Source organism: Passer montanus, unplaced genomic scaffold (assembly GCF_014805655.1).
Source record: "Passer montanus isolate IOZ18808 unplaced genomic scaffold, ASM1480565v1 scaffold150, whole genome shotgun sequence".
Taxonomy (NCBI): Eukaryota; Metazoa; Chordata; class Aves; order Passeriformes; family Passeridae; genus Passer; species Passer montanus.
Genome location: NW_024362052.1, coordinates 34,450 through 55,469, shown reverse-complemented (window position 1 = coordinate 55,469; position 21,020 = coordinate 34,450). Strand labels below are relative to the sequence as shown.

Below are 21,020 nucleotides of genomic sequence, written 5' to 3'. Positions count from 1 at the left end.
TAAATGGTTCCTCGTGAATACTCCTGTCTCCTCCCATGGTGAGAGCACTCAGCCACTGGTTCTGTAACCTAGCACTACAGCTGGACATGGATCAAGCATCCCTGAAAGGGAAAGCAGCCTGCCTCTTCCCAAGCCCCTAGTTGTCAGGGAAGAGTGATTGTCAGATTGTAAAGAATTGCAGTGGCCTGCTAGCTCTGGGTGTGTTATGCACAGTTGGCTGAACCTGGCTGGAGACTTTATCTTGAGCAAATGCTGTTGGGATGGGGTGTGTTTGTCACTTCCCTGTGGGAATTGAGGTGGAAGGTTTTCTCTGCAGAAGGATTGTCACCGTTGGTGACAGGCAGCACATGTGACATGTGTCTATATAATTATCCAGTTACCATTTTCTGATTGCTTAAATCTGGAGACTCAGAACACTGAAGTACTAGGAACTCCTGCCTGGCTTGGTGGCCAGTCTCAGGACAACATCTGACACTGTGCAAGGGGGGCTGTGCCACTGTCTCTGTTTCCAGTTGTAGGGAAAACATCACAGGTAAAACTGTGGGCTTCCCTCCCAATAGAGTCCGGAGGCCAAGGCAGATCTGATGTGTCGGTTCCTGAGGCGCACAAGTGAGAACTGACCTGTATAGAGGAGGAAACCTGGGGGTTCCATCCTTAGTAAGCTTCCATGGCAAACTTACTATAGTAAATTATAAATAGTGTGTCTTTATAATCCTCCAAAGGCATTCTGTGAGAAAATGGTTAGAAAAACGTTCCGCGTCTTGGGTCTGTAGCTGAAGTGCGAGCAAAATTCCACTTGTCAATCCCAGTATCCCTTCAGAACGGTTGACACTGTGCAGAGCCTAACTGATTGCTTTGTTTCTGTCACTGGTGATCAATGTAGTAGGCCCAGTTTGATTTTCAGATGGCACAGGACTTACACGGGGTTGGCAGTGAGGAGAAGCATTTCTCGAGCGCCCATTATAAAATAGTTACTGAGGGCCTCGGTGTGATGACAATCCCCCATAGCACGTGGGGGGCATGGCACACGGGCATCCTGCTGGCTCCTGGTGTCCTCAGCACGCACGAGGACATGGATATTGTGGCAGTTCCCGAGAGTGTAAGGGTGCTGAGCTGGGTGATCCCAGGCTGAGGAATGCTCTGCCAGAGCAGGGTGGCACAGATGGGGCAGGGCCAGCAGCAGCCCCGGGCACAGGTCGGGTTCTCCCCAGCCTGTGGTGTGCTGTGCTGGCAGCCCGAGCAGATCCGTGTGCCCCGTGGGGGCCGGGAGGGCTCCTGCTCCCGTGGGGAGAGCGCATTCCCGCTTGTGGTGCTTGGAGCGCGACAAAGCGCCTGCTCCCAGATGTGGAGATGGAGCACCTACTGCGTGCTTCAGCAGTCAATTATTCAAACCCATAATACGTTTGCTTCTGAAATTAACCACTTATGAATTATACAAAAGGAAATGATCGGTGTTGACAGCTGGTTCTTTCAAATGGAGTGTAACCAAAAACATCATTAAAAATATGTCTGGAGGTCACCATTCCACAGTGCTGACTCTCACCAAGTTTTGAACTGCTGTTAGTGATGGCATGTCTTGCCTAAGATTCCTAATTTTCCAGGTACTGCCCTGTCTTAATAAATCTGCATTTTTCCTCCTCAGGAGTAATTATGATTTCTGGGCACTGCACCAAAACTTGCAGATGTTTTGAAGATGTCCTGATCAGCCAAGATTAGGACATGAGTTTTAAATTTTATTTCGTAGGCAGGGCATCCTTGAAAGCTGACTACATGACCTGGTTCCATAGTCTAGGACGAGGAAAAATGAATGGTTGCCTGTTCATGAGCAGCTTGGTTTCAACAGTGGCTGTTAAAAGAACCCCACACAAATCTATGTTCATCTCTTAAGAGAAATCTCTGCATTTCTGTTGACAACTGACCACACTGGAGGTATTGCTCACCTCTGGTTTCTGTCACCTCTGGTTTTAGCTTTGTGGTGATGACACCATATTCCCTGTGGAGCTGAAAAGAACTTTTTTTTATGTGTCAGTCAAGGTGACCTGGTTCTGTTTGGTAACCTCCTCTCCTTATCTGTGTTTCCTTGGAAGCTCCTCAAGAGTATTGCAGGGCCTGAGGTACATGCTTTTGAGCCCATGGTTAAGGCAATCCCTTGCCATGCTTTTAATTTGTAAGATGTGCTGCTCATTCTCCCCTTAGCTGTGACTTTTTAGAGCATTCCTCCATCTTTCCTTTCCATTCAAGGTGGTGCGGTTGGAATATTCGTTATGTTTTTGGGGGCTCCTTCCCCTCTCACCATCTCTGGATCTTTACTCTCAGCATTTAAGTTAGTTCTTTTGTTTGTTTGTTTTTTGGCAGGGTGATTTTTTATTTTTTGTTTTGTTTTCAGTTTGTTTGGGGTTTTTTTTTCTTTTTTTTCTTTTCTGTAAAGCCAACTAATGGTACAGAGCCTGCTTTGCTTCAGAATACAGAAAAAGCAATCCTGCTTTTAAAACCCAGTGAGCACAGGGAAGGAACATCAACCACAGCTGCAAGGTAGGAAGTGCCTGGAAACCCAAAGGCTTCACCCACCACACATCAGTGGCAGGAGTGATCCAAGTGGCAAAGAGCAGCTCCCAGGAAATGGGCCCAAAAAATTTACTTCTCTCTTTACCTTAGTTTGGTCTAATTTTGACTTTACCATCTTCCAGTCTTTTTCTGGGACTGTTTGGTCTTTGAAGACATGCACCTGTTTTTATAGGTGTGGAAAATACTTGAATTGCTTTCCTAATGGAAGTCAGTGTTTTATTTTCACCCTGGATTTAATAAGTAAACTCTGGTTACTGTTCATTGCTCTTAGGTATGTTCAAAGCTGTGTCACACAGTGACATGCAGTTGAGGCAGCTGGTTAAATGAACATGACAAATACAAATTCTTAAAAAAGTAAACATGAGAAAAGGAAATGTAAACAAAGAAAAGGAAATGTAAACTGATTGTTCCCTGGCACTCAGATACGTCCCAGGGCATGGAGATGTAGGTATCAGACTTACATGACAGTGGTTCATGAAAAATGGCTCTCAGACTCCAGTTATCACATCCAGTTATCCCAGCTGAGTAACCTGTGTCCCATTCTAAGGTCAAAGGCCTTTAGGCTCAGGGCTTTTTTTGATTAAATGTTGTTTTGGTTTGACTGGAAACGTTCCTTACTGGCTTTTCCAGATGCCAGCTCCATTCCTGTGCTTGTGTCAGCCTCCTGTTCTTTCTGTAGCTACTGGGATGAAAGCATCAGCCCTGGATCTGTAGTAAGGAAACAGTGGCAGGTTGTTATGCTGGATTTTTAGGTTTGTGTGCCTGGTGATTCCAAAGACACAACTAGGAATAAGCTTTTGTGTTTTCCATGTAGAATTTCTGTTCTGTGGGTTTTTTCTTTCCTTTTTTTTAAGTGCTGTCTACCATATTTTTGTACATGAGCCAGGATCCTTCTGGGTGAAGTGTGTGCCAGTGCAATTGATAACATCTGATTGATTTACCTTCATTGCTACACTTGAAATCTTTCATTTGCAAGCATGTTCCTGTATTTATAGTAAAGAGCATCCGCAGTGAGTTTCTTCCTTGTCCACTCCTTACTCAAACCACCTTGACTTTCCAGGTGTGCCTGGTATAGGCCTGAGTCCATGCATGGTGTGCAGACACATGGGGCAGGAAGTTGGGAGGAGGCTCCTCTGGTTGGAAAAGGGCCAGAAAAAGGCAGAAGACTTGAAGCAAAGGATTGGATTTAAGTGTTTTTCTTTATAAATCTTAGTGCTGCTTTGGAAAACTGCCCTAGGCACTCAGAGGCCTCGTTCTTCAATGGAGGCATCCTGGCTGCACCATTCCATCCACCCTTGAGAGGTGCAGGGTGGCTCCTGCCACTTATCCATAGCAGTCCTTCCTCTCAAATTCCTGGCATTCTGCTGGCAGTTCAGTGGGATTGCCAGTGCCCTGCAGCATCCAGGGCTGAGCTGCTTGCACGTGGTCCCTGGGATGTTTTGTGGATGTTCTAAAAGGATTTAGCACTGCAGTTGTCAGGAGCGACTTTATCTGTGTAGCTCTGCTGTAATTCTTTGTAAGGAAGGTCTTTGTCTCTTTCATGACAGTTTTTGTGGACTTGTGTTTGCACTTTAAAAAGTTCACATCCTTGTGGGGAAATACATGGAGTGTAAAAGTGTCAGAAGGGAAGATGGGAAGGGGAGGTGTCCATGGCAGGACAGGAAAAGCAAATTGCCTGTTTCTCCAGACCTCCAGCTCTGCCTAGGTGAAGTCTACCATGTCTGAGCATCCCTGTGTCCCCTCTCTCCAGGGGCACAGATAGGGCACAAGCCTTCCTGTTGGAAAAGTGACAAAGCAGACACTTTTTTATCAAGTTTTTATTGTCTGTGTTAAGTTTGATATGGTCAATTAGTGTATTAAATCCTGCCACAGTAAACAAGAAGGTGCTTGGAGGAAAAGTTTTACCACCTTCTGTGCTGTGTTATAGCAACTGATTTGCTGCTGTAATGATAACTAAGAAGGACTTTGTGTCCCATAAAGTTTATGGCTTGATATGGATATTTGTTTTAGATACTGCATCTCAAAATCATTGGCAAGTGTTTCTGGGAGAGTTTCTTTTCCAGTTTTCCAGAGCATCTTTCTTTTTTTTTTTGAATGGAGTTTGCCAAAGCTTTTCTTTTTAGAGAATTTGCTTTTACTGAGAGCTCTATTCTCATGAAATTCTGATGGTGGAAACAATTCCCAAAACGAGGATCCCACTCCGTGTGGGTGAAGTGTCAGGAGTGTGTAAGGAAGAGCTGTTACTTCTCCACCAGCCCTGGGATCTCATGCAGGGCTCAGCACAAAGCTTGGCTTCCTTGGCTCTCAGGGATGTCCAATTAAATTCAAAGCAGAGAACAGCTCAGGAGGCAGCAGTGCCTGGTGAGGCCCTCGAAGTGTCAGACCATGTGCTGTGAGAACCTCAGGCATTTCTGGCCGGTGGATAAGGTGCAAGGATAGGGAATGGCTCGCAGCATCTGTTTTATGGCTGACTGATCACTAGGTAGATGGCTTTTGATGATACAAAATAGTCTTTGTTGTATCAGTGATAGAGCTGCGGGCGAGCTGGTGAAATATTTAAATATTTACTTAGCTGCAAGCGGTGGAGTTCCGTGTGAATTGTCCTCCCTGGGCGTGGGGCTTGGCTGAGCAGAGCAGCAGGAGATAGTGTGTGATTCTGTCACAGGACAGTAAGCAGGTGGCTGTTTTGTCACACAAAGGAAAGCCCTGGCCTTGACAATAACCTTCTCACAAGCCTTGTTGTTTTGAGTGAGGGTATTATTTTTGCTGCCTGGGTGACCAAAGGAGCGCAGCCTGTCTCAGAGGCTGAGCTCTGGCTGCACCTGGCAGGTTTGTACAGGGATTTGGTTTGAGAATGCAGGCAGACCTCGGCTGTGCTATCACCTTTTCAAATGTACACGCACAGCATTGCTCTAGTTGGCATAAACTTCTGCAGGACAAGGCTTTGAGACCATGGTTTCTTTGAGAAAATAATAATTTCATGGCATCTCAGCAAGATAGCTGATGTGCACTTGGCCTGGTTTTGTTATGTTCTGTATCTGCTATTCTAGGTATTTGTGATATTCTGTGATGACCATTCTCATTGATGGTACCTTGCTGACTTTGAGTTTTAGAGACCTGAGGTAGAAAGTTTGTGCTTTAAAGTACTCAGAACGTGTTTGTTTTCTTAATGAAGGCTTTGGTACCAGGCACTTCACTTCCTGGCATGACCCCTTTAATGCCACTTTATCCCTTACTTACTCTTGCATTTTCTCACCCTACTATGCAGGAGGGGTAAAAAAGGAAGACTTGGTGTCATTCTTACACTTCCTTTGTATTCAAAAGAAAATCTGTAGTAACCTGTTGTTGACCTGAAAATCTGTTAGTAACCTGTTGTTGGTGACTTCAGTCATGCTTTGCCCAGTGTCTGTTTTGCCAGCTCTGAGAAGTTGTCTGGAATAGGAATATCCATCTGTGGATAGGAATATCCACTGCAAGAATATCCATCCATCAGTGATCTCCCTGGTACAGCTGTGCCCTCTCAGATGCTGACAATGTACTGAGCTGTAGCAGGGAGCCAGGGAGTTGCAAAGAAAGGAAATTATTGAAAGTCATCACATAGTTCTTACAAAAGTAAAAGGGCAGATCAAAGCATTTGCTGGCTATTAATTTCCAGCTGTATAAAGAGCACCCCTGCAGTGGCAGAATAATACCTCTCCAGGAAGGCAGCTTCTTGGACAGGGCTCCTGGAATGGAGTTTCAAGAGCAGCTTTTCATGCTGCTCTTCAAATGGACTTCAAGTTATGCTGGAAATTGTTTTCATGGGGCATGTTCCCTCTGATTTCAAGTAGAATGAAGTTTAAAATATTTTCTTTGCTTTATCTGTGTAGGAGGAATGGGGTGGAAATTTCTCAAACACGTTGTATTTTGCATCTTATTAATTGATCATTTTGCACAAGAAGTTGAACTGAGTGAGAACATAGGAAAGCAGGAAAGAAAGGAGCTGGAGGCAAGGGCTTGGGGAGAGGAGAAGGCTCTTAAACTTCTGCAAAAGAAGCTGAAGCTACTTCAGCCTTTCACTCTCCAGGGCGATAAGTGAATTACTTAAAATGCCAATTGATCTGGGTGGGAAGTGGAAAGCCACTCTAATCCAATTAATCCCAGAGCATGGGATGCCTCGCTGGCAGTGTGAAAGCAGCCCCAGCACATGCTCAGCTGTTGCTCTTTCACAATGCGTGGTGCAGTTGTCACTCCCAGGCTCCTGCCAGCAAAAACATCCGCTGGGTTCATTTTACCACCAAATATTTTTACACTTCTGTGCTAATAAATATAAACTGCCCTGGCTGCAACTACCGTGTCCCATCCTACTGTTCTCGCATCACACCAGAGGTGCAAGTTGAGCCATGCTGCCGTCCTGTTCATCCTCCCAGCAGCCTGATCCCTCCTGTCCCAGAGGAGCTCGCCCCTGATGATTTTAGCCCCTCAATGTAGCAGTGAGCAGAAGGGAAGAACTTCAAGTGAGCCTTTAGGGTTGTAGCCTGTTGGCAGTCCGTGCTGCCTGCTCTTAGGGGGCCTGGAAGGATTTTCCTCTAGCTGGCTGCTGTTACAGGCATGTCCACATGTGTGCAGAGCTTGGGAGGTGGCCAAGGTGCAGGCACTGCTTGCATACAGTGCTTTTTCCCTGGCTTGAAGTGGTTCTGTGGCTGGGGAAGGACAGCACAGCCGGTGCCTCGGCCTGATGCTCTGTACTGCAGTGCAGGGAGGAGCATGGCTCAGCAGGAAGGTGGGGACAGCACCAGGTTCTTCTTTGGAAAGACCTTTCTTCATCTGAACTCTCTTTAAGGGCATGCCAAGCATTTAAGTACTGAAAATATACTTGTTTTCCCCTCTTCAGAGGCTTACACAGCTGAACTCTCCAATATTTATGTTTGACGTCAATGGGAACATTGCCTGAACGTGGGATTAGAAGCACTGAGCTGTTCCCTGCTCCGTGTGTCGGGAGGCAGCAGCGTGTGCACACCAGCCACCCCAATGCCATGGCCACGGCCATGGTGCTGCTGTCATGTTTGGTGAGCCCTGCCACACAGGGAGCTGCTGTGTGCTTGGGACAGTAATTGCAGATAAACACCTGAACAGTGACTGACTTATTTGCAGTCATCTGGTGTTCTGGAGATTGCTGATCCCCTTCAGCATTGGAGACTCCATCTCCGTAACTCTGGGTAGTCCTGACAAGAGGATGTAGGCTTTAACCAAATCACATGTGATTGGAACTCGTGTGTTCCTTGTGGATGCACCAGTCCAGCTGCTGGCTCATTCTCTTTGTGTTTCCAGCTCGGAAAAGTGCTGAGCTCCCTCTCTGGTGATTTGGGTCAGATAACAATGGACTGGGTAAAAGGATTAGGATATTAATCCTGGCTGTATTTTCTGCTGTTCATCTGTAAAATGAGACATTAATAACCTGTCTCTGCCTTGGTTGAGTTTTTACCAGGGTGATGTTGACAATAAAGATGTTATTGATTGAGAAGTTCTCGGCTTCTCTGAGGAGGGGGTAAACCAGAGATACCTTGGATGGCTCATTTCCAGAGAACTGCAGAGAGTTCAAGGAGGATGGGATTCACTTGCAGGATTTTTCCTGTTCTTCTTTGACAAAATGATTGACAGACAAAAGCCTGGCTGTCTTATTATTTCATGCAATTAGAAAGTGTACTGGACCAAATTGGAAATAAAAATATGATCTCAATGTCCAGTTCCTTCCTCTTGCCATAGGATAGCTGGGTTCCTCTGTTAGTATCTGAGGGCAGATTCCAGGTTTAGGTTGCTGTCATGGCCAGGTGATGAAGGTGAGAATCTGAATGCACTGCACCTGGGCTGGTGGACTTCTGTACATTTCTAACAATTTCTGTTTAGGAAGTGTTGGTGCAGACCTGCTTTTCTGATGGGCTGGGCAGTGCTTCTCAGTTGCATCCGTGAGACTCCAAAAACCTTTGTGGTTTTTGAGTCTGCTCTGCACAGCCCTGTGCTGCAAACATCAGGGAGCAACCGTTCCCTCTCAGAGCAGAGGAAGTTGCTCTCCTTAGGGTACTTTGGGCATCAGAGTAATAAGGTCAGACTAAGCTATTCTGCAACATTGGTTCATATAGAAGCAGAACCTTTTGCTTCTGTAGCACATCTTTGGGTGAAAAAAAAATCTCCTTTTTAATTCTTGATTGTAGCCAATCCGCTGCTCTGGCTACCATGAATGTATTTTTTCCAACACAGATGTTCTAGTCATTTGCATTCTGTTGACATCAGTGTTTAATTTTATGTTTTTAAAGCTCAATGTAATTTTGCTAAAGAATTACATAAATAAGAACATGTGTGTTACTGAGCTGAATCCCTCCCCACAACCTCTTGGAATCCAGTCCTTCACTTCTGGGTGGTCATTGTACTTACAGGGTGTTTTTATAGCGGGTATATAGTGGGAGCTCTCTGGTATAAATGAGAATACAAGGGAATCCTGTTTACAATTAGGACAGTTGAACCATCTTGCCTCAGTTGTCCGTCTCTTCCTGTGGTCAGTGCAAGGAAATTGGTTTGTTGTTACAGGGACAGCTTGGGATGTGCTTCAAAACATCAAGAAAAGCTTGACGTTAGAGAAGGGAAAACATTCATCCTGTGAGGGCTAAGGATGCTGTCTTTGAGCATGGATGGCAAATAGGAGGCATTAAATCCTTTAATACAGAAAGGAAATCCCTGAAAAGCTGCATTATGCCTTTTACTACTTGCCAGTCCCTGCCTGTCATAGTTAATTTCTGTCAAGATAGGCAGAATTGGAGTTGGTTTCAGGGTGAAACAGCCGAGGCTGTTCCTCATCCTGTCATTGTTACTGTCCTGAAAGATGCTGCTGCCACATTCCCCTGTACTTGCTGTGCCTCTGCCATCCCAATGGATGGGGAGATGCTGCCATACAGAATTCAGTGAGAAGAAAACTGATGTGTTCAAAAATGAGAGAGGTTATTGGACAGCTTGTTCTTGTGAAAACCGTTTAATGAGAGAACCTGCCAGGACAGTGGCCCCAAACTCAGACACTGCTTTGGGTCAGTGCCATGTGAACAGCTCTGATAACCCAACCTGCCTGAAATGTTGGTGCTCAGAGTTTGCCAAGCCACGTTGCAAAATGGTGTTTGCTGTACAGGTTTGAAGTAGTGGAAGTTTTTGTGAGTCCTTCCAGATCCACTCTTGCTGGTCCCCCTGAGGGCCGTGGCCCGAATCTCTCCTTGTCCCCAGATTTGTGTGGGTGTTCTGAATCTCAGAGCTGCACCTGGTGAGATCAGATTAATTTCTGGAGAAGCTTTGCCAGGCAGTTGATCCTGGCAGCGTGCTGGGATAGAGGAATGGCATACATCTCAGTCTGAGAGATGGAGAAGGGTTTGGTCTCACACCTGGTTCATAGCATGTGATGTACGTAATGGCTTGGGGCCATCTTGTTCTAATGCTGTTAAGGGCATAATTTTAGTTCATTCTTTTAATGTCTTCAAAGGTTAAAGCTTTAACTAATTGCAGATATTAACAGCTCTATTTTATACTGCATCATCTTAATCACTACTGCTGCTGTAAACTGAATGGCACAGTGTGTGTGGGGAAAGACTGGACTGTGGGTGACACAGCACTCCATCCTGAATGAGTTCAGGCTGGGGAAACTGAGCAAGGAGTGGGTTAGGATTAAACCATGTGTGCAATGCATCTGATGTGTGCTCGTGATCTGAGTTCTCGCTCAGCACCAGGAGGGTTACAGAAGGGCTCTGCTGCAGCACTTCTCTCCATCTGCTCTGAGACACAAAACTAATTTCTTTTGTGATCTTCCAGCAGTTACTTGTTCATCTCCTCCTGAGGAGATGACTTTAATGTCCTGTGCTCATGCAGTAAGTGCAGGCATTGGCAGTATTTAAGTCAGGCTTGGTCCAGGGCAGGGTGTGGCCTAGGGGCCTGTGTTCTCTCTCCCTGGAAACGAGGTGGGGAATGTTCTGGCTCTGCAGAGGGTGTGCAGTTTGCCAGGGGGGATAAGGCCCCGGTGCTGTGGCTGCTCTCAGGCAGCAGTGAGGAAATGCCTGTAGCTGTATGTATCCATGGTCATCCTTGTGCCTCCAGGCAGCTTGTGGTGCCACCGCCTTGAGCTGCTACAAACTGAGACAGCACATCAGAGATGTGCCAGACTTTGGTGGGGATGCTGGTGTCGCTGCCTCACTTGAACACTCCTTATCGTTCTACTAAAATGTCTTATTACACTGCTGTTGTATGTTCACCTCCTGGAGCAAGGCATAAAGGTTCCTGTGTATCCTTGCTGCTGAGAGCTTTCCTATAACTTGGGGAGCCACCTGACTGAAAACTGTATCAGAGTTCTAAATGGTAGTATTGAAGCTATGGAGTGCTATTGACAGAAGGCAGCGACTAAGTGTGTGATAAATCCAAGTAAAGATCAAGGGCACGTTACTTCGCAGCAGAGCTGTGGTAAGTGGGACTGCATTCCCAGTGGGTGCTGTTGGGCAGTAAAGGAAGAGGGCTACTGGAGCTGTTGGCTTTGGAAAGGGTCACACTTGCTCCAAGAAGAAGGCACTGGACTAGGGCATGCTTTTGTTTGATGTGTTGCTGATTTTCTGTTTAGCCTAGTGAAAGGGTAGGAATAGTTCAGAGGAGCTGAAGCATGAATAAAAACAAGATTTTTTTTTAAAATGCCAAATTAAAAATAAGCTGAAGAAATGGGGGAGAAGATGACCTTGTCAAATATGAAGGAAATATAATTAGCAATCAAGTGGTCAGCATGCAAATAAAACCCTAGAACCCTAGTTGCTCATGTTTTAGATAGGATCAGGTTGAGGTTCAGAGTGGCTGTGGACTGCTTCAAGATGTTTGTGTTCCTGGTTGGGGAACATTCCTGTGTATATTTTCAGAGTTGCTCATTGCTTCAGACAACTTGTTGGAATAAATTAGGCAGGGAAAAATTAAGCAGTGCTGGTCACTTTGTGCTGGCCTTCTTGAGTTCACTGACTGCTGCTTTTTCTTTCCATGTTTAGATTCTTGCCCAGTTAGGAGAGCTGGGAGATGATATTCAGGGATTAAATTCTTTGCCATTGGCCATCACTGGTTTTGCTGGAATAACAGGATAGAGCATCCTGGGAGACAGAGGGGACTCAGCAACTTACTATGGCTCTACTTTCCCTCTCTTTGTCCAGGCAGGTCCTGAACGTAAGCAGCCTTCTGGTTTACATACTTACCCAGAACAGTCAGAAATGTGCCTCTGTGTGTTTTTGGAGGCAGGCACAGAGTGTCAGCCAAGGCAGTGAAGCCTCATTTATTGGGGTTTTGTGTCACACGAGCACCACTACCAGCCAGACCCTGACAGGAGCTGTGTCACATTGTCTGTAACTGGTCACGGCCCTTGAGGTGGGGACTCCAATTCTCAGAGTCAGTGAAGCCAAGGAAGGGTCACAAGAGGACTGGAGGGTAAAAGCTTCTGAGCTTCTCCTATAAAGTATCACACTGAAAAGGACAGTGTCCACTTGGGAGCTTCCTGCTTTCTGTGTTCTTGGGGAACTGCAGTTACTCTGAGGGTTTGGCTTTCAGAAATCTCAGAAACTTTGGAAGGCAAATTAAATTACCACCAACTATGCTGCTTGCTTCCTTTTAAACAGAACACATTCTTCTCAAATTGAAATGTAATTATGGACCTGATGTACTCTGAACATTTCATTTGTTCAAACTCAAAATTGTATTCTCTGCAAGCTGCTTTAAAGCCAAAATAAAAACCCCAACCTAATTATAGCAGCAGTGTGGAGGAGGTCTGCTAGGATATAGTACGATACATTTTGACAGCTGCTTTTTACTGGAAGGTTGACAAGACCCTCACAAAAACATTTTGAATTCCTTAAAATGGGTGAACCCAGGATCTGTAGCTGTTGTGTCGCCAGCAGAGTCCAGGACTGGTGCAACACATTGGGCTGGGGCAAAGGCATGTTCTCATCTCTGCTGGGCTTCTCAGCTGCATTCAGGAGCTTTTGCTGAAGTAGGAAAGGGTGGAACTGAACCTTTATTTGGCACATAGGAGAAGTCTCCAGAAATGTTCATCGGAGGAGAGACATTTCAGATATTTTGGATTATAAAGCTTGGGCATGGTGCTTCACTGTTGTGGTTGTGGTCTGTAGGTCAGTGGCAGGTGAGGTGGTTAGAACAGTGACTAAAATCCACCCCTAACCCCTTCCTATCTTCCATAGCTGTTGCCATGTGGGTCCCTGGCACCACCCTGGTGATAATCCTAGGGGCAGTGTCGGATGAGTCCAAGGACAAGGAATATTCAAGGACCTTTTGTGCACTGGGGCAAATGGTGTTCGATGGCCCTGCTGGAGAAGTGTGGTTTTGACCCTTAAAAATCCCAAAGAACAGATAGAAAGGTAGAGAAGGGCAAAGAAAACTCAGGAGTTCTCTTCAGCCTGTGGAGATGGCAGTTTGTGCTGGGCTTTTTGGAGCATTGGCTTATTCGACAGGCTTGAGGGAATATTGAAAAGAAAAAGCTTCCCTAAGTATTCAGGGTTCAAGGAAAACTTGTTTACTGAGGTAGCCAAAAATCCCCTTTCCTTTGGGGCTGCCAAAACAAAAGGCAGAGGCACTGGAGGACTGCAGTTCAAAAGGAGGAAGAGGTGTTCCTGACAATGGAACTGTGAATGGTGGATGTGATTTTCACTGTAATGTGTTACAGTCTTTCCCAGAGTGCCTGTGGTGCCAGAGCTTCTGCCTAATGGTGGCATGCATCTGGATAAGGAAAATCACAATGAATTACATCCTGTACAGTAGCTGTCATTGCTGAATAGAGAACTTGTTCTGGGAGATTAAATAACCCATGTTGTTCTTAAAGCAGAAAATATTTTCTTGATGCCCCATAGAGGCAAATTAACAAGTTACACCATGTGTGGTTCTGGCTCCGAGGCTGTATGCATTTAGGGATTCACTTGTTCAACAAATGCTCATTTGCATCAACTGACATTGACTCAGACTTCAGGGGAATCAGATTTGCTTTGATTTAGCTGAACTGTGAAGTACATTTGAGTTTGTTTTTTTTTTCCAAACTGTCTGCCAGTATGAATTCCAGAAGTGTTTACTGGAATTTCAACCAAGACAGGACAGAACTATCCCAGGTGGCCTCTTACTTGTTGTTTTTATTAACATCATTATTCTAAGATTATAATTACTTGGAAAATACTGCTAATTAGGATTACCACATGGCTTAGCAGGAGCTGAGGAACCTGCTTCTCCTTTTGCATAAGCAGTTTGGTCATGTGTGTCCTTGGTTTCATGGTCAGGAGCTGTGTTTGTGAGTGGGGCTCAGGGCGTGGAGTCAGTTTGTTAGCAACGAGCGTGCAGTCTTTGATGTGAGAATGCACCCCACTGCCCAGTGAGATGTGATTGTGAGGAATTTTGGTGGTTGTGTGTTGTTGTTTGTGGCTTCTGTGAAAGAAACACCTTTTGTGAGGGGATCTGTAACTGACATCTCCAGGTCTTTCATACAGAGAATTCCTAGGACTCCTTCTTTGACAGATTTCCATGTGCAACATCCAGGCAGTACTTGAAAGAAAGGGCTGTGTTTAAAGCTTTGCTTTGTATCCAAATAATGCATGTGTAAACACAAGCACAGAATGTGGCCTGCCTAGGTCACCTGTTTGGTTTCAGCTGGCTGAAATGAGCTTTCAGTAAGTTACGTGTTCCTACCCTGGCTGCATTGCAATGGTTTTTCTCTTATTAATACACTATTTAGTTGAATGTCAGCGTTTTTTAATAATATGCACTGCATTGTGAGGGTCTAGTTCAGTGGTAAAGGGCTGTTTACTGTAGTTCTGCTCTCCAGCACTCCGAGGAAGGGACCTGCTGGGCATTTTCCTCACCAAGATCCTTTGGAAGCTGTCGTAGTGCTCTTGCAAGGCTTCACCTTGCAAGAGCACTGCGGAGATTTGGGAGTGATTTAATTCACAGCAGAACTTGGCGTTTGGCTGGGTCAGGAGCTGTAGAAGTTGGCTTGATCAGTGATTTATAGATGTTGAGAAGATGTTGAACAACGATTTTTGAGGAGCACTGTAAACAAAGTCTGTTTGTCTAAGGGATTCTTTGATGTGAAAATCTATTCAGAGGGTGCCAGGGCGCTATCTGAGAACAGCATCAAGACCATCCCGGTGTGTAATTCAGCGGCAGCAGGCGTTTCCTGCTGTTGCTCCGTGGGGCTGCACCTGGTGTGTGACAGCAGACTGAAAGGGAGGCCCAAGAGCAGTTTTAAGTGAGATGACTTAACATAAAAACGTAAAAAGATAGAGCAGTTTTTAAGTGAGGAGGCTCTCACATGACAGCCAGCTCTGTCAGCATCAGCCTTGCACGAACTCCCTGACGGTCAGGAGCAGTGCCCAAGGAAATGGAGCTTCTTCCTGACCAAGCCAGGTTTGGGATGTGCTCAGGATTTGCTGGCACTTGTGATTTCAGATGAGAAATAAGAGCCAAGTCACAATTACCCCTCAGGAACAAGCGGTACAAGGTAGCTGAGGGGAAGGTGACCAGTGCAAAGGAACCTGTGTGGTTTCAGCTGTGTTCCTCTGGGCTGTTGAATGTTGGGAAACATCTCTGACTAACCTGGCTACTTTTTAAACTTCAGCTTAGGTATCTGTGCTCTGCTTGTCTTTTCAGATGCATGGCTTATATTTCCAGCTGTGTTTCAGACAAACTGGTTGACTGAGGGTTTATTGATGTGAGCAAGCAGGGTGTGCTTGGGAATGCTGCTGACAGGGAAACTCCAGTGCAGTTACCAGTTGGATTTCACTAGAAATGCGGAGAGATGCTTTTCTCAAGAGGGTTTCTGCTCTACTTATACTTATTTTCCATCTGAGGGGCAGACTGCACAGGACAGCTTAGGAAGGTGTCAAATGTATGGAGTTCATACAGGCAGCAGTTCTTTCATCTTTCATCTGTACAAACGGTACTGTGGTCAGGACAGGTCTGTAATCATGATTTAGCTGAGCCCCACACCAGGTCAGATTTCCAAGCTGTCCTTTCCAGGGCTGCTGTGCTTGAAACCCGAGAGTTTCACTAATCGGTGCTGTGGATGCCAGGGCGACACAAAGTACCACAGATCTCTCCACAAAACTCTGATTCCACTTGGTGGTATCTCCTTTGGCATCTGTAGTGGGCTGAGAAAAGAGCCTGGAAATTCATAAACTTAAAGAAGTAAGAAAATTGGAGCAGTGCTATGCAAGTGTCACTCTTGGGTCAGGATCTGTTTTCTCGAACTCTTGGTGAAGTCGATCCATCAGGAAATGCCAAGGAAAGCTACCAGCAGCAAAAGGGAGGCACAGCTTAGCAAAAGGGGCAAGCAGGGGAGTTAGGGTAGAGAGGGCCAGAGCTGTGAACACACTCTGGCAAGGTCACAGGAGGGCAGTGGTGGCTGCTGCCGAGCCGCACATCCAGGGCCCCCGGGGCTGTGTGTGGGATGGCTGCTAACTGAGTCCAAGGTAGCAGCATGTGTTGGACTGATCTCAGAGGTGATCCCAACAGAAGGCTCTGGTGTGACTGGGGAGACTGGGCTCTGTTTGTGTACTTGAAAGCCTGTTTTCCCCTAAGTCTGTGTCTTCATAGCCAATAGAAGCAGGCTGGGTGCTTGGGGGAAGGCTGCAAAAGACTGATATAGGGCAGTGTCTCCCTTTTCTCCTTTCCTTCCTTCTTCTCTCTCCAGTCTTCTGTCCTCTCTGTAAAGAAACAACACCAGTTCCATAAATGGAGTTTTGGGTAATGCTTTCTGTCCCAGTGTCACTGGGGTTTAATCAGTGCAAAGCTCCGTGGCTCCTCGGAGCCTGCAAAGGAGCCAAGCAGCAGCACAGCAGCATCTGGCTTTGATGTTGGACTTAGAGGTGACTTTGGAGGAGCCTTGGAGGAAATCTCTTGAGATGTGAAGGAGAAGCGCTCAGAATTAGGTCCTCTGGAGAGAGCTTCCTCAGTCCCTTCCAGTGAGGACTGGGCTTTCCATGCCTGCAGTAAAACCTGTTGGCAGCACATCACATGCTGCCAGTTTTGGTCATAGCTTGCCTGGAGATGGATGTTCCGGGGTGGTGGAATGCTGAACTTGGGTTGGGGGCAGGAGACAGGTGAAAGATACCAGGATTTGAATCACTGGCCAGTGTGAGGCAGCCGTGACAGTGGTTTCTGGTGTGCTTCAGCTCAGGCCACTGGGCCATGAGGAGCACAGAACAGTCTGGCAGTGACAGCCTCTGCTGAGCTGCAGTGTGCAGCCAGGGCAAGTGGCTGTGAACCTGCTTCCTGGGAAGATGCTCTTCCCTTCCCTGGGCAGCACAGTGTGATTCCTTTTGGCTCTGCATCGCTCCCTCCTTTCCCATGCCAGCAGCAGGAAGAGTGGGAGAGTCAGCCCTCAGAGCTGGGGAAGGAAGGAGCACCTCTGCCCAAGCTGTAGCTGTGACAGAAGTCCCTCTATTATTCCAGCACCCTTGATGATGCCACTGCTCATTTTTTCTTTCTTTTTTTCCTGTCAGGAGAACATTTTGTTGAGGGAGCAAAAGCCTTCAGCCTGTCAGCCCCATGAGCTGCGCGTGTAAGTAGTTGAGGATGTGGCTGTTGAGCATCTCCGTTGTATGACAGATCTGGAACCAAATGCATGTGAGTCCACGGAACAGGCTTGATTCAGTCGACCAAAATGGTAGGGTAGCTCTAGTTTTCCCTTTTTTAATTGATGGCAGGGTTTTAATGTGGTCATAGTACAAAGTCACGTGATTTATAATCAGATGGACTCACCGCTGACTTACGCCTTGTAAGTCCACATGCATACCTTCCAGATGCAAGGCAGAGAGCAGCAAGACATCCTTACCATGTGTTGGCGAGGCTATTTTCTTATAGAAAGTAGGCACCTGGCCCTAAATCCCACTGATGTGAGAAATCAGCGAGCAGAGATGTGCTTGACAAGCCCCTATGTCTATTTATAGGCAGGTCGGTCCATTTCAGGGCAAGCTTTTCTCGGTTTTGTCCCCTTCCAGCTGCATTTGCTGGCTGGCTGTGGGCTGCTGGAGCTCCACACGAAGCCGTCTGCACAGCGGCACCACCCTGTAATTACATGGGAAGGGATCTCCAGCCTCAGCTTTGTGCTGCTGGATTTGTTGGCAGGGCATTCCACGCGTGGCACTTGCACCCACCTGGCCCTGAGAGGCAGGTTGGTGAACCAAATCCACACTGGGCTGCCTTCACCGTGTGAGGAGTTGTTCCTGAGGTAATTAAAATCCTCTTTCCAAAACCCCTAGAGGTCCAACACACAAGTGTCCTGTGCCATACAGTGAAGGTCATCCACAGGCTTCAACTCCAGCAGGTTCAATGAAGAGATCAGACTGACAACTTCCAAGGTCAGAGATTTTTTTCCTTGGCTTTTGGTTGGTTTGTTTGTTTTCCACATGAGCTTTTGGGCTGTTTGGTCCATGCAGGCTGCTTTTTTCAGTCCGTGTTCTGTCTTTTTGTTAATTACTGGCACTGTAGTTATGCCCTCTCTGAGGGATTCTCACTTCTGACCCGTTCCCAGTGCTTGATTGGACTGATGGGTGGATTTCTCTCCTGCCACAACAGAGGCAGAGGCATTTCAGTGGTGCTGAAAGTAACTGAAGTCTATTTTATAACTATAGGTTTTACACAATTAACAATCTTAGGAGCAGGAATGCTAAGAGAGAAAATGACTTCCCCAAAAGCTGCTTTGCTTGCAGGTGCCTTCCTTAAGGCAGAGTTGATTTGGGGCGCTGTGCCCAAGGGAAGTGGCAGGCAAAATATGCTGGATGCTCAGTGTGCTGTTTCTGTGTGTGTTAAATTTGGCATTTTATAATGAAAATCTGCAAACAGCTTCTGCAACTTGCCACGAGGTGCTAATGAAAGCTCTGCCCTGAAGAGTTTGAGAACTTCCTTTCCAAGCCTACCCCTGCTCTACATCCGTGCAGAAGCACAAACTCTTGTGCTCCCTGGGCTACCCCCTCCCCTGAATTGGGGAACAAAACTGTAACTGGCCCGATCTGCAGGAGTGAGAACTTCTCCATGGTCTCTTCCAGCAGTGCCAGCATTGAGTACACACAGGGAATACAGCTGAGGCTCATGCCAAGCAGATTTTATGGATGTTTCAGTAAACAGCATTTTTGAAAGGAAAAAAAGAACTGAAAACGGAAGTCTGGGAACAACTTGCTCATTTCAGCGGTTGGAGGCATGACATTCATTACAGTCAAATCTGTTCAAATATCCTTGGCAAATACCAGGAAAGAGTGTTCCGTAGACAGGTGGGTTGTTTTTAAAAGGTCACTCCCTAAAAAAACAAACAAACAAAAAAAAAAAAAAAAAAAAAAAAAACAAAAAAAAAAAGAAAAAGGAAGAGGCAGGCTGCAAGGATTGCAATCCCAGCTGTCCTCTGGGAGAAGCAGCATGGCTGCAGGGAAGCGTGGTAGGTGCAGGACAGGAGCAGCAGTGTGGCTCAGGCTTGACCTGTCCTCTGGGCAGGGAAAACTCTGTGGCATTGACAAGATGTGGCCTTTGAGAAGTCTTACCTCCCAAGCAGGGCGTGCATAGTTAAGCAGATGCATGTCAAATCATATTTTTAATTAGCATTTCCAAATCAAGTCAGCTTAACTGACTTCTGTGCCTGGTGACAGGAGAAATGAGTATGCTGTTATATGATCAAAAGCATCTAAACTGTCATATCTTAACAGCAAGTTGCTTCTGCTTTGCTTTGATTTATTTCCTTCCACATCTTTCTCCTTTTAGTTCATATTGGGGTTTTTTCCTCCTTTTGTGGAAATTTGAGGACTGGTGAGATCTGAGCTGTTTTTAATGTTTTGTGACTCGGTCTAGGCTGGGGATTTTAGTTATGTTTTGGGTTTCCTGTGCAAAGCTGGTATTCAACTGCATCTAGAAACCTTAAGCCATCAGTCAGTGCCTGCTGTGTCTGGCATGGATTTTTGCCATGGTCCTTCAGGTCTCATAACTTGAGAGTATGATCACGTGCCAAATGGTCACAGAGCTACTCGCAGCTGTCATCATACCCGGAGTTCAGCGCTCCTGGGCTTTGTGTCAGAGTGCGTTCTGCTGTGTGGTTTGATTCCTGCTTGCTCTCCTAGGGTCCATCAGAAAAGGAGAAAGAGGCGTTTTGCAAACTGTGCCTAGTTATGTCTTGTGACTAAATTTGGGAAGGAGCTTGCTCTGCTGCATTTGGAGAAGGATGAGGCTGTAGCTGCTAGTGCCAGTCGGCCCTTCTGCACCTGCCAGGCACAGGCAGCTCTCCAGCTGCCCCAGAGGCCAGGGAGGAGCACGGGGAGAGGGTGGCTTTGGAAAAGCAAACACTTGTGTCCACAGGATCACTGCTTCAAAGTTGTTATTGTGCAAGTGCAGGCGACCAGGGGGTGATGTGCTGGTTTCAGTCCCTGCTGTTCCAGAGGAAGGCTCCTAAAGTCTGAACAACTCGTTGCTGCTTCAGGATGTTTGTTGGTTCCCACGTGGCCTCTGGTATCAGGGTGGGCTGGATGTGTTTCCTTAGGGACTTAGAGGACAGGCTTAGAGTCTCTCAACAGCAATGACTTTGGCTTCTGTTGCTGAAGAGTGGGAGCATTAAGCAGAGCCCTGGCCCTGTGTTTTGCCTCGATGGCTGGAGCTGAGATTGTCATGTTTGCCAAGGCAGTGGGATGTCCTGGGCTGGGCACAGGTTGTGTTCTGTTGAGAACAAAATAACGCTGAGGCTTTATAGATTTGCTGGCCGAGATGGACTCTGTGTCTTGTGAGGCAGGGCCCTGATCTGGGGAGGATGTGCTGCCATGCAGGACCAGGCTGGGGATCCTCTGTTCAACCAGCAGATCAAGCAGGAGCATCTGTTCCCCTCACATAACTTCCCCGTTTTTGACTCATTTGGAAAGCGAGAACAAAAAAAGCAAACACTCCCTGAAAGTTCAAAGATATGCAAATCAATCCTTTACTGTTTTGACAGTAATTTTTTCCCCCACTGGAAAACAGATTATACAAACGGACTTGTGGAAAGCCAAAGCTTCAGAGCTGGGCAGCGCGCGGTGCAACGGGAACGCCGGGAACGCCGCGCACCTGCCCGCTGCTGCTCCCTGCCACGGGCAGGCTGTGGCTGCCAAGGCAAACAGGCAGCAGCCTTTCAGTAGCACCTGCAGAGGAGCAGGCCCGGCCCCTGGCAGCAGAGCCCCAGCCCCAGGTTCTGCTGCACAGGATGCATTTTTCTTTGCCTGACCCATTTTTGCAGAGCTGTCAGTGAGCAGTCCCTATCCCCAACTTAAGGCATACCCTTATTGTTCTATTTTCTCTTGCCTTGAAACTGTCAGATTCATAAATCAGGTGTTTTCTGGGGAAGATACTTGGGTGCCTGTCTGACAGGGACACTACAGAACAGTGAGCTGAAAGAAATCCCATCCTTAAGCAATATTTATGGA

General features: G+C 46.6%; 1 protein-coding gene across 12 annotated transcripts in view; it reads left to right on the top strand.

Annotated features, from left to right (window-relative positions):
- Positions 1 to 21,020, top strand: part of BMP3 (bone morphogenetic protein 3) — a 76,604-nt gene that overhangs the window by 28,231 nt on the left and 27,353 nt on the right. Inside the window, exon 1 of one of the 12 annotated variants that reach the window (XM_039701930.1) lies at positions 17,178 to 17,217. The exons of the other annotated variants lie outside the window; for them this stretch is intronic. Coding sequence (XP_039557864.1) covers positions 17,193 to 17,217 — 25 coding nt within the window. The 5' untranslated portion in view covers positions 17,178 to 17,192. Of the gene's footprint in view, positions 1 to 17,177; positions 17,218 to 21,020 lie in introns of those variants that run through there. 12 annotated transcript variants of the gene reach the window in all.